The 13,300-nt window shown below is 39.3% G+C and overlaps 1 protein-coding gene across 1 annotated transcript in view; it reads left to right on the top strand.

The window, feature by feature from the left end:
• LOC140150836 (RNA-binding protein 45-like) overlaps positions 1-12,986 on the top strand; it is a 39,357-nt gene extending 26,371 nt beyond the window's left edge. The window contains exons 7-12 of the mRNA XM_072172978.1: positions 88-243; positions 854-986; positions 1,687-1,785; positions 2,816-2,958; positions 5,636-5,757; positions 10,638-12,986. Of these exons, the coding sequence (XP_072029079.1) occupies positions 88-243; positions 854-986; positions 1,687-1,785; positions 2,816-2,958; positions 5,636-5,757 (653 nt within the window). The 3' untranslated portion in view covers positions 10,638-12,986. The remainder of the gene's footprint in view (positions 1-87; positions 244-853; positions 987-1,686; positions 1,786-2,815; positions 2,959-5,635; positions 5,758-10,637) is intronic.
• Positions 12,987-13,300: the final 314 nt, after the last annotated feature.

The raw sequence follows: 13,300 nt of genomic DNA, 5'->3' as shown, positions 1-13,300 counted from the left end.
ATTAAGAATAATATGTAAGAAGACTGGTTTGTGCAATCTTTTAATCCCTTCTGTAATTAAAATCATAGTGTATGATTTCCCTTGCAGTACCTGACTCGGCAGATACCAGTGGCATCTCACCCAAATTGAAGGTGACGGTGAGAGGAGAAGTGAAGGAGCATCAGCTCAGCAAGTTATTTGATATCATTCCAGGATTAGAATACTGTGATCTCAGAATGGAACAGGGGGAATGGGGACCAAAAGGTGAGAATTTATATAAGCCAGACCAGATGCGATATGCGCATGTAGACCATGCGCTGCCCTGTGTTAGTTGTATCAATATTGTTATTGCTAGGTTATCACAAATATTTTTGTGTACATTTGTCTTTTTGAATGGACATCAGCTTTCAATGCAGTGTATATATAGTGGCAAGCTACTTTTGTCTTCGGACATGCTATTCTCCTAATCGGCCCATCTGACAGACCCCTGAAATGTTACCAATATAGTGGCGTACCACCCATCGAAATACCGGGACAAAATTGACAAAGTTGTGATGTTTAGGCCACAATTGTCATTATTTCGCCCAATTTCGGCATTAAAATTCAACAATTCATGTGTATATTAAAAGAAGACCTTTGAAACTTATTTCCAAAATATTAAACTGTTGTACTTCTCACATAACATATCTAATTGATTGCTATTGAAGTAATCCCTATATATGTGATAACCATTTTTCGTAAAATCTCAACTTTGGATGCCCCCAACTTAATATTCAACTGTGCATGATACAACTGACAAATCAGTTGACCATTATATACTTTGAATACATTGTTAATTAAGAATTGTCATAAAACACCCTACTTTCTTTTATAGGCGTGGCACATGTGCGCTACAAGTCGGCATCATCAGCCATCTTTGCCAAACAGAAACTGAATGGATTTGAATACCCACCTAATTACCCACTGGAAATCAGATTACAGGACGAGGAAGATGCTATCAAGATTGGGTATGTAGGTTTCTCACTAAGATGTAGATTTATACAAATGGCGCATTCAGCAGTGTATGCTGCTTCATGCAGAAAAACTGGGCAGCAGTAAATAGATGCTGGGATTTTTTTTTTTTTTTTTTTTTTTTTTGCTTTCCTGGAGTGAAAGTCTGGGACTGTGCTTTTTGAACTATTGAATATAGTTGTGAAGTTCAATCTGAGTCAATTGTCTTAATATCCATGCAGAAGAGGGCATGTAATTATAGCTGGATGTCTTGTAAAACTAAGTGTTCCCAGTCTACACTACACCACCCTTAATGTGAGGCTGATTGTACTATATAAAGGTCCCCCCATATTTTGATTGGGGATGATCCATACAATCACCTCCCCCCCCCCCATGTTGACATCTGTATGTGGGTTTCTGATCAAGTTAATTTTATAATTGGTCATTTTAACCAAAAAGTGCACTCTTGGCACACATTTGTTCCACTTTTGCACCATTTGTCACCATTTTAGCTTCAATATGGCAAAATGTTTTGTGCACTTCACGCATTTGTACCATAAACTTGTTTTTTTTGCCGAAAGGTGCTGGATTCACTATACTTCCAAGAAATTTTTGCAACCCCATCCCACAATGTCAAAAAGAAATCTACGCCACTGGATGAAACCTCTTATCAAACAAATATATAACACAAATATCTTACTGTAATATCCCCTACAGTTACAGCGATGGCAAGAGTGTGTTTAGTCCTGCAGCCGTGATGAGGTTTCCCTGTTCTGTAGATTTGCCGCCTCTGCAACCAATGGCTCCTGAAGGAAGGTAGGCTGCCTGCAATGTTTTTTTTGTTTTTTTTGTTTTATTGATCTAAGCAATTTTATCTTTACTGTATAATTTACCTGACCTACTCTTAAAAGGGTATTTCTTCCTAGCAATCGCATCATGTGCTTCAAAAGCTGCCAGTCGTCAAACGCTGGTAGCGTCTGCACAATCGCTATGAGCAGCGTTCAAATTTTGTTGTCCGCTTGCCCGGGACAACTAAAAAAATCGCCGGACAACCAAAAATATTGATGCGGTTGTCCGCCGGACAACCATAAATCTGTAGCCAAGTCACCTTTGTAGGCCTACAGACAACCAAAAACTTAGACGGACAACCAGAAATTTTAATCTGGTTGTCCGTGGGACAACCATTTATTTTTCCTTAATTCGAACACTGGCTATCAGCATCCAGTATTGGCTAGCGATGTAGCAATAAAGTTGCCTTCAAGTCAACTGGTTACGATTTGACGCTAGGGCATACTAGCGACTTATCGATCAGATATTGGCCAAAAAAAACCACTACGCACCTTGAGATTGCTAAGTATGATACAGGAATAAGAGGTAACATCTCAATAAGAACAGAGGTCCATTTCACTTTGTAAGTCTCAAAATCATTCATAACTTACAACTAGTCGTAAGTTCCATTTCACTAAACTTACTTACGATTGGCACCCTTCGAAAAAAATAGAGATTTGCTACAAGTTGTGTCTAGTATTGAGTATTCGTAACTTTACGAACAGTTACTTTGAGTTACGAAGAGTTTAAAGTTGAGTGAAATGGACCCCATATGGCTGTAGATTAGAACTGAATCTGAGTAATGCCAAGTACAATCAATTATGTTGCTCCTCACTGACCACTAACTTTTTCTACACCACGTTTTCTTTCAAAATATTGTTAACAAAAGGTCAAAGATATTAAAAACGATTTGAAAACGCCTAGAAATGTAGTCTTTATCCTCATGGGGATTAATTTAGGATTTATCAGTGAAATACTGTTTAAATGAAATTTTTTCTATTTATTTTATTTCCCTTAGTGAGTGTGCAGAGCGTCTGTTCATAGTGTGTGTTCCACGTGCCCCGGCACCAGCTGTGTTGAAAGAAGCGTTCTCCTGTTTCGGCAATCTCATTGAAGTGTTCATGTTGAATAATAGAAACCATGGATTTGCCAAGTATGCAGGTAAGTAAACCGTTGAAAGTAGTGCGGAACACCCAGGGGGTACTCAAGTTTGTTTTGGTGCCGGAAGTGCCACCAAAAGTCAAAGCTTGACCCATTGCTATACCAATTTGCAAAGAAAATAGGACCCAAGGTTATACCTAAGGCGATGGTAAAAAAACTTTTTTTTACAGGCGGACAGACTTTTCAGATAGGGTCGGTTGATTTTTTAAACTATTAATTTATTTGTTTTCTTTGAAGTCTTTTTTTAGACTTATCAGAACACCTTTCAAAATAATTTGCAAACATATTTTGAAGACTTCCCAGTCAAAATCAATCAGTTTTGGCCAAAAAAATAGCAGATTTCACATGATTTTAGCAACATTTAAAAAGAATCTCCCAAAATGCAAAATCGAGATCGGCCGGGTCCATAAAACAAGGTGTGTTTTTTTTTGTTGCCTGAAGCCTAAATTTTCTGTCAAATTAAAAAACAAAATTGCACCTTTTTAGTAAATTTTCAAAGTTATGTTTGGCAAATTTTCAAAAATTACCAATCCGTACACCAAAATAGACCTTCAAATCAAATGTCAACTGAAATGTGAGACATGTTTGTTTCACATCCCTTTATGGTCAGTGACCATTGGTCATCCCCCCCCCCTGGTCAATGACCATTGGTCATTCCCCCCACTTCCATCAGCAAATAATTGGGTGTTTTTCTTGTGTTTGGCAGCCCCAGCACACATTGACATCGTGATGACTATGTGACACCATGGAATCTATATTCTTGTTTTTATACCGGTTTCACATATCCGCCCACTTCAGGCATTTTAGCGTTATTCGGGTTTTTGGAATCTCCTGCGACTTCTTTGCAGTGTCAAGTTGTCTGGGGGATTAATTTAGATAAGAAAGAACTCCATTGCCTATGGGTCAGGCAATGTTTGACACGTATAGGGGTAGTATCTTTTTGAAAGAACTTGCTTTTAAAACGAGTAAATGTGTAAAAATAGCCCACCAAGTCACGCTTGCAGTAACATTGAGGTCATGCATTGCATTGATTTCGATGAGGATTACTGTAGAAAAGAGTCCCTGTTGTCACACTTGAGTGAAGTGCAGACACCTATATACCTCCTACACAATCTTGTACACAACAGGGACCCTGGATAACTCCTGGAAATGCCATTTGGAATAATCAAGCAATGCATGATATATTTTGACCTGGATTGATATAATAAGGTCAGAAAGGTCTTGCAATTGTATAGGATCTATTCACATGTGACCTACATAAGGGTAGTTTCATTATTTTTTCTGCCAAGTGCGATCGGAACGAGGCCCATAAGGGCCCACACCACAAATACATTACCATGTATGTTGTTGTGTAAAATAGCAGCTGTTGAAATACAATTTTCTTGGCTATAAAGGCGACTAGTTGCTTCAAATGTATTTTTTTCTTTAAAGATCAAGATCTAGGCAGTCATAAAAGATGGAAAAAAAGTTTATGGTCAAGGCTAAAATTTTGACATACGAATCATCGAAGGCATCGATATTTTGTAATTGTCCAGCCCTATATCCACATTACTAGATTGTTAAGGGGGTACTACACCCTTGACCAATTTTGTGCCTATTTTTGCCATTTTCTCAAAAATTATAGCGCATTGATGACAAGTAAAATATGAATATTATAGGGGCAAGGACTACAACTACTGCACTGAATATTTTATTTCAGCACAGACAACAGTTGTGGAGTTGCAGTCAAAAATGAGGGAAAACCAATATTTGATCAATAAATCAAAGTTCTCTTGAGTTGCTGAATTTCCAGTGCAGTAGTTGTTAGTCCTTGCCCCTATAATATACATATCTTACTTGTCACTAATGCACTATAATTTTGAGAAAAATGCAAAAATATGATAAATTGGCCAGGGGTGTAGTACCCCTTAAGTAAATTTGAAATGTGTATCTCTAAAGAGCCTCAAAAGTTTGCCTAAAATGACACAAAGAAGATCATTTCAACTCAAATAATCCTGGAATTGGCCATTATTTATGATTTGATAACAAATTTGCACCAAAACACTAATTTTAATAGAATTTCATTTCTCTCAATTTGACCAAGGCAACTATTGCCAGTTTCAACAGGCGTGGTTGCTCTCATACAGGGTCTTAGCTAGCCACCCGTCTGGCCGTCATTTTAGACGGCCAGTTTGCTCCTGGGACGGGCAAAATTAATGCCTTTGACAGATGCTATATCATAAATTGTATGTTTTGAAAAGCTAATTGCCCTTTTTAGTAGACCCAAATTGTAGAACAAGGCCATATCAGCACATATTTGAACTCTTTGAACCCCCAATGGGCTAAAGATGTCTGGTAAATATTTTAAAGGTCAAATTAGGACAGGCAAATTTATTCAAATGACGGGCAACCCTCAATTTCTAGCTAAGACCCTGCTCTCATATCATCTACTATGTTACTTGAATTTAATGGTATAAATGCATAAAGTAACTCCATATTTCATGTACATTTTTTGATGGATTTAAATGGGACTTGGACACAAGAACCCTTGGGAACAGTGATAATAGTGATGTCAACAGATGGGAGTTCATAGGTCATCTAGGGGTTATATTACAAATGTGAAATTTAACAGGGACATATATTATACAGTGTAATTTACTAATCAGCAAGACAATTTTGTATGTTCTTACCGCCTCAGATAAGAAGAGTGCAGACAAGGCCATGGAAGTATTACACGGTGCTGAATTGGCGGGTATTAGACTGAAAGTGTTACCGGCTGAGCCAATGGATGACAGCAGAAAGCGCCCTCGTACTACATAGGTAAGTTACGACAGTCTTTGTAATTGTTGGAAGGTAAGTGATATTCAGTGTACTCACACAGTAGAGTTATTCCCTAACTGAATTAAATAATTAATATCTAAATTGGAGCAAAGGAGCAATGCAAGTCCCCCTAGCGCAGGATAGCAGTGCCTTGCACTGAAGGGGCAACCCTGTGTAATGAAAGCTCAAAAAATGAGCGAGTGAGCGAGCAAGAGTAAGATTGAGAGTGAGAGATATACTGATATATTTTACATTCGCATATATGTAAATCAGGCAGTAATTTTGAATCTTGCCGAATGACTTTGTGCTTTTGTGTGGAGGTGTAAGGGCACATCTCAAGTTGTGTTGAATCTTACAGGATGACTTCGTGCGTTTGCGTGGTGTGTGCAGCTCGTGTGCAATCCCGTGCATCTAAGTAGTTTTGAATCTTGTAGGATGACTTTGTGTATTTGTGTGGGGGTGTGCGTGTGCATCTCAGTTATTATGCCTCCACCGCGAGGCATACTGTTTTTGCAATGTCCATGCTTCCATCCATCTGTCCTTCCGTCCGGAGGCTATATCTCGGGCATGGATGGGCGGATTAACTTCAGATTTTCAGGATAGGTGGGTCATGGTCAAAAACTCTGGCTACTTTTTTTTTGTTGAGGTTCAAAGTCATCTACTGAGGTCATTTGAGGTCAAGGGGGTTGCCCATTTTCCTTATTTACCTCTTTTCTCGGAGACTAGGGGTCGCACGCTCTCAAACTTGGTGGGTGGGTGCATCTTGACCCCAGACAGAACAAGTTTGTATTGGTTAGTGGGTCAAGGTCTCCTGAGGTCATGCAGGGGTCATTTGAGGTCAAATTAGCAAAAATAGTCATATGGCCATGAAATGTGGTAGGTACAGTCAACATTTAGAGCCAAATTTTGGAAGGGCATTTTGGGGTCATCTGGGGTCACCCAGGGGTCATCTGAGGTCAAATTAGTAAAAACTGTTGTATGGGCATGAAAGTTGGTGGGTACAGTCAACATTTAGAACCTAATTTTTTGAAGGTCATTTTGGGGTCATCCAGGGTCACCCAGGGGTCATCTGAGGTCAAATTAGTAACAATTGTCATATGGCCATGAAATTTGATGGGTACAGTCAATATTCAGAGCCAAATTTTTGAAAGGTCATTTCAGGGTCATCTGAGGTCATCCAGGGGTCATCTGAGGTCAAATTAGTAAAAACTGTCATATGGGCATGAAACTTGGTGGGTACAGTCAACATTTAGAGCCAAATTTTTGGAAGGTCATTTTGGGGTCACCAGGGGTCATTTGAGGTCAAATTAGTAAAAACTATCCTATGGGCATGAAACTTGGTTGGTACAGTCAACATTTAGAGCCAGATTTTTGGAAGGTCATTTTGGGGTCACCAGGGGTCATCTGAGGTCAAATTAGTAAAAACTACTATATGGGCATGAAACTTGGTGGGCACAGTCAACATTTAGAGCCAAATTTTTGGGCGGTCATTTTGGGGTCATCCGGGGTCACCCAGGAGTCATTGGAAGGTTGTTTTGGGGTCATCCAGGTGTTGTCTAAGGTCAAATTCAGTCTCCTCTTTTAGGCCACATCACGGTCGATGCTGTGCGTCGAAAACCGCGACATCCGAGAACCGCTGTCCATCTACTTTTGAATCTTGCAGAATGACTTCAATGTGCTTTCGTATGGGGGTGTGCGTGTGCATTCAAGTTATTTTGAGTTATGCAGAATGACTTTGTGCTTTTGTGTGGGGTGTGCACATGCATCCAAGTTATTTTGTATCTTGCAGAATGACTTTGTGTGTTTATGTGGGGTGTGTGGCACATGTGCATCTTAAGTTATTTCGAATCTTGCAGAATGACTTTGTGCTTTTATGTGGAGATGTGCGTGTGCATCTCAGTTGTTTTAAATCTTGCAGAACGACTTTGTGCGCTTGTGTGAGGTGTGTGGCGCGCATGCATCCAAGTTGTTTTGAATCTCACAGGATGTGTTTGTGTGGGGTGTGCGTGTGCATCTGTAAGAGCCTCCTTTTTGAGGACATTTGATATTTTAATTCACAGCCAGGGTCACCCAGCAAAACAAAGACATCCATCTGATAATGTAAAAGCGCTATTTAGAGCCAAGGGGTAGGCTATATTATAAGACATGCCAAGATTAATACTATAATATAATATCATGTGTGAAGTTTGACTTTGAGAATGTATGTGTACATGTAAAGGCAATATTTAGAGCCATTACCCCATTTAGGGGTATATGCCATGTATTTAGTATAATATCAGGTGTGAAGTTTGGGAATGTGTGTTAACATTTAAGTAGGCACACACTATGTAGTTATATTTGATATCCTCATGTGTAAGGGCTAACATGTGTGTGGAAGGGGTATATTATGGGGAAGGTGCAGTATGTAGTGGTGACCACTCAATACATATCCAAGATTATGTTGTATAATATCATGTGTGTGGGGTGTGTCCGCGACCGCGCCTTGTTCAAGGTATGGCATGTGGATAATATTTGAGTAGGCACACTATGTTGTTCTATTGTATGCCCTTATTTGGAAATGCTGATATGTGTGTGTTAAGGGGTGGTGCAGTAGCAGTGTATAGTGGTAACCAATCAATACATATCCAAAATGTGTGTGAAATGTGTTTATGCCTGGTCCAAGGTATGGCATGTGGATTGATGAATGTGTTAACATTTTAGTAGGCTCCACAGAGTTAAAACCAGAGAACCAGGACTCGGCCGCCATGTTGATGGTATGGTGCAGTATGTAGTGGTGACCAATCGATACATATCCAAGATTGCATTGTATATTGTATAATATTATGTGTATGAAGTGTGTCCACGCCTTGTCCAAGGTATGGGAAGTGGATTGGGGAATGTGTTAACATTTGAGTAGGCACACTGTGTGGTTATATTTGATATCCTAAGAGCTGACATGTGTGTGTTATGTAGTGGTGACCAACCAATGAATTGCATATCCAAGATGATGTTGTATAATATCGTATGTGGAGTGTGTCCGCGCCTTGTTCAAGGTATGGCAAGTGGATAATATTTGAGTAGGCACACTATGTGGTTATATTGTATGCCCTTATTTGGAAATGCTGATATGTGTGTGTTAAGGGGTGGTGCAGTAGCAGTGTATAGTGGTGACCTATCAATACATTTTATTGCCTGGTCCAAGGTATGGCTTGTGGATTGGGGAATGAGTTAACATTTGAGTAGGCACCACAGAGTTAAAACCAGAGAACCAGGACTCGACCATAATCTTGGTACATGCATGGGGCAAAATGTTGGTGGGTTTTGGGTTGAGCTCGGAATGCGCGTGAGGCAGTCATTGTCATGTGATCATGATATCGCATGAGACGCAATTGGGAGATGCACTTGGTGCGACTTGCACGCGCCATACCTAAACGCTTCAAATGAGATACATTGTTTTCACTCCTTTCCGCGTACCATCTGCAACGACCCGAATGCCCCCAATTTTTTCCCCCATAGCTGACAGCGCCAATCAATGTATGTGATGGTATAGGGAGTCCGGGTTTTCTGGTTTTAATTCTGTGGTAGGCACACACGCTATGTGGTTATATTTGATATCCTTATTTGGAAGAGGTGATGTGTGTGTTAAGGGGGTGGTGTGGTAGTTGGTAGTTTCAAGACCACCTGATTTGTGAATTTGGGTTCTTTATTTGATGCGTACCTATACAAGACAGTTGTAGGTCTTTGTGACTTGACATTCTGCAAGCCAGTAGTATGTCCTTTGTGAATGGGGCTCAGCGGAGCATTCATAAAGGACATACTATATATTGGCTCATACAGGTGCATGTCAAACAAAAAACATCAACTCAGGTCTGAAAACTACCAAATCGCGACTTTGCGCTCATTTTGTGGGAACATTTTCCCTTCATTCAATGCTTAAACTTGACCACATTTGGGAAGCTTTTGTTTATTTCAAACTTATTGTGGAATTGTTTCATCCAGATGATTGGTGACACTGAAGTAAGTGACATCTGTTTGTTGTAGAATTGGTTTGGTTTTAGAGCTGTAATTTGAATGCTTTGAAATCCTAATTATGCAAGAATTTGAATTTGAAATTTTAAGCTCAAGTGCAATAGTATACCAGACAAAATTTCCAAGCGGAGCAAAATTACAAGTCATCCAAGCCCCAAAAGTACTTCACTGGCACAATTGTACAATGTATACATTTTTTAAACGCTAATTTGGACACAATCAATGTGAATTTGGGTCTAAAACATGCCGGTACACACCATAAAATTTGAGATCAATTTTGTACCATTGGTATTCGAGTCCCATGTGCAAGTCCTCCCTATCCCACAGTTAGTACACCATTTGCTGATGTAGCAAAGGAAACTTTAAACTGTATTACTCAAAAACTGATGCCCTTTTCTGTCTTGGCTACTTTATTAAATAAATTAAGTAAATTGATCACTCTTTACCGCACCAGTTCTACAATAAAATAGATATTTAATATTTTTCATGTGTAAATCTTCTTGATAGTCAAGAATTCGTTGTTATGCAGGAAAAACCTCATATGTATTTGTGACCCTTGAACATGTTTAAAACAAAACTGCCTAGAGGTTTCATAGGAGGTTTTGATTCGAACATGTTCAGGGGCCAATGACACATAGGCATTTTTTCCTGTCCAACGACAAAATTCCAATATGCAAAAGATTATATTTTTCATGTGTGTGAAGATTTGTTTGTCTGATACGATGTTATAAGGAGAGCAGCTTTACTTCTGTCGTAACAAAATAAATAAGTTTTCATCATTTCTCCCACAGCAGCAGCTGCAGAAGTACATCAATAACTAATTGACTTGTTTTACTTGCATTTATTAACGCTTCTTACCATTCTTCTGACAGGCTTGACAAGACAGACGACACAAGACAGATGATTGTACGTGTACATAAACCCGCAAAGAATGACAGACACCATCGCTCTAGACGCCACACTTCTGTCTGACACAAATTATAAGTACTGTACATAATACCATCCCAGCTGAGATGACCTAGCTCCCAACCTTTGCAGATGACATTGCAGCAGAAAATATGACTGGCCTTCGCCTTACCTACGAGATGACAAGATTTAAGGTTTATGTACATATGACGGCACCAGATGACAGTGGATTTGTGTTACTGATGACGTTTCGCCTCATTACCAGGAGTACAAACATAATACCATCCCAGCTGAGATGACCTAGCTCCCAACCTTTGCAGATGACATTGCAGCAGAAAATATGACTGGCCTTCGCCTTACCTACGAGATGACAAGATTTAAGGTTTATGTACATATGACGGCACCAGATGACAGTGGATTTGTGTTACTGTTGACGTTTCGCCTCATTACCAGGAGTACAAACATAATACCATCCCAGCTGAGATGACCTAGCTCCCAACCTTTGCAGATGACATTGCAGCAGAAAATATGACTGGCCTTCGCCTTACCTACGAGATGACAAGATTTAAGGTTTATGTACATATGACGGCACCAGATGACAGTGGATTTACGTTACCGATGACGTTTCGCCTCATTACCAGCAGTCCAAGTACAAATTTACATGTAATACCATCCCGGCTGTGATGACCTAGCTCCCAACCTTTGCAGATGACATTGCAGCAGAAAATATGACTGGGCGTCGCCTTACCTACGAGATGACAAGATTTAAGGTTTATGTACATATGACGGCACCAGATGACAGTGGATTTGTGTTACTGTTGACGTTTCGCCTCATTACCAGGAGTACAAACATAATACTATCCCAGCTGAGATGACCTAGCTCCCATCCTTTGCAGACGACATCGCAGCAGAAAATATGACTGGCCTTCGGCTTACCTACAAGATGACAAGATTTAAGGTATATGTACATATGACGGCACCAGATGACAGTGGATTTACGTTACCGATGACGTTTCGCCTCATTACCAGCAGTCCAAGTACAAATTTACATGTAATACCATCCCGGCTGTGATGACCTAGCGTTCAACCTTTGGAGACGACATTGTAGCAGAAAACAAATGACTTGTCTTCACCTTACCTACCAGGTGACAAAATTTACATTACCAATGACAATTTGCTCATTACCAGGAGTCAACGTACACTGACATGAATGAGACTTGCGGATGTTGCCAGCTTTAATACCTACTTTAAGTACTGTGTGATGACCATTTTTACGAGTAACCAGAGTCACTAAGTTTATAAAAAATTGCCAAACAGACTGACCCTTAAACGTAACTTGAAACTTTAGGTCAATGATATGACATGAAATTGTGAGTCTACATGACCTTTCAAATAATTTAGGCCCTGTGCAAAAGATAGAATCATAAAACTATACTACATAGAAAAAGAATGTATAATCTGTCAAGTCCATTTGTATTTTATGTAGATGAGATTCCTTTATTTTAAAAATAACCTCTTACCAAGGAAAAGCGCTTAAAAGGGACCTTGCAAAACATAGTAATGACAGTTACAGTGTTTCTTGAACCTAAATTTTATAGTCTGATTTGCCTAGAATCTTTAGAAATGGAAAAAAAAAAACATGGAATTTGGCATTAAGAAAACAGAAAACTTGCCACTCTGACTTACAACAAGCAAACATGTTTGACGTAAACAGGTAGAATTTGTACCATGGTGTGTATCAAAGGGGGAGTGGTAGGTCTGTCATCTACTAGGTTTATTACAGTTAACAGTGTAGTACTCAAGACCTGTGTATTTATTATCACATAATGTGGAGACTATTCACCAAAATATTGTGTAGGTGAAATAGTGTTAAGACCGGCATTATTACAAAACTAGCAGAGGACATAGTTAATGACAAGACATGGGAATGCTTTCAGGAGAACTCGGACATTGCAGAAGACAAACTTTGTCATAGACCTTCGAACATTGCAGAATACAAACTTTGCCACAGACCTACGAACATCACAGAAGACAAACTTTGTCACAGACCTTCAAACATCGCAGAAGACATACTTTGTCACAGACCTTCAAACTTTGCAGAAGACAAACGTTGTCATAGACAGAACTGGAATGACAACTCGCAATTACAGAATGGTAGCATTGCCCAGTTTTGTATGTGGTGATACGTAAGTATGGTTTTGACAAGAACAGTGACAGAGGCGTGCACTAAAGGAGGCCGACAAGACAGCAGCAAACCTATGACATGTTGGAAGCTTTAACTCTGCTTACGCATTGCACAGTTAACACTGAACTTGGACAAAGTTGAAAATACGACAGAACTAACTGAAATCATCAGAAGCAGAGACTAGACATGAGTGAATTTGTTTGAAAATAGTGGTTTTGCTTGTTTTTACTGATTTGTTGAAACGTTTTGGCATATGTCTACCTTGAAATTTCCAATGACTTATGACAATATAATTGATATTTGCCTTTCAGAATTTGAATGGATAAATGAAAACATCCGGGGGTTGCATGCATATGTTGTTATAAGTTCTTACAGAGACAAAAAAATCATGTGTCCTTTGACCAAATCCATTTACATACTATCATGACTTTTGCATAGAGATGA

Source organism: Amphiura filiformis, chromosome 4, assembly GCF_039555335.1.
Source record: "Amphiura filiformis chromosome 4, Afil_fr2py, whole genome shotgun sequence".
Classification (NCBI taxonomy): Eukaryota; Metazoa; Echinodermata; class Ophiuroidea; order Amphilepidida; family Amphiuridae; genus Amphiura; species Amphiura filiformis.
This window is presented reverse-complemented; position numbering and strand designations above follow the sequence as displayed.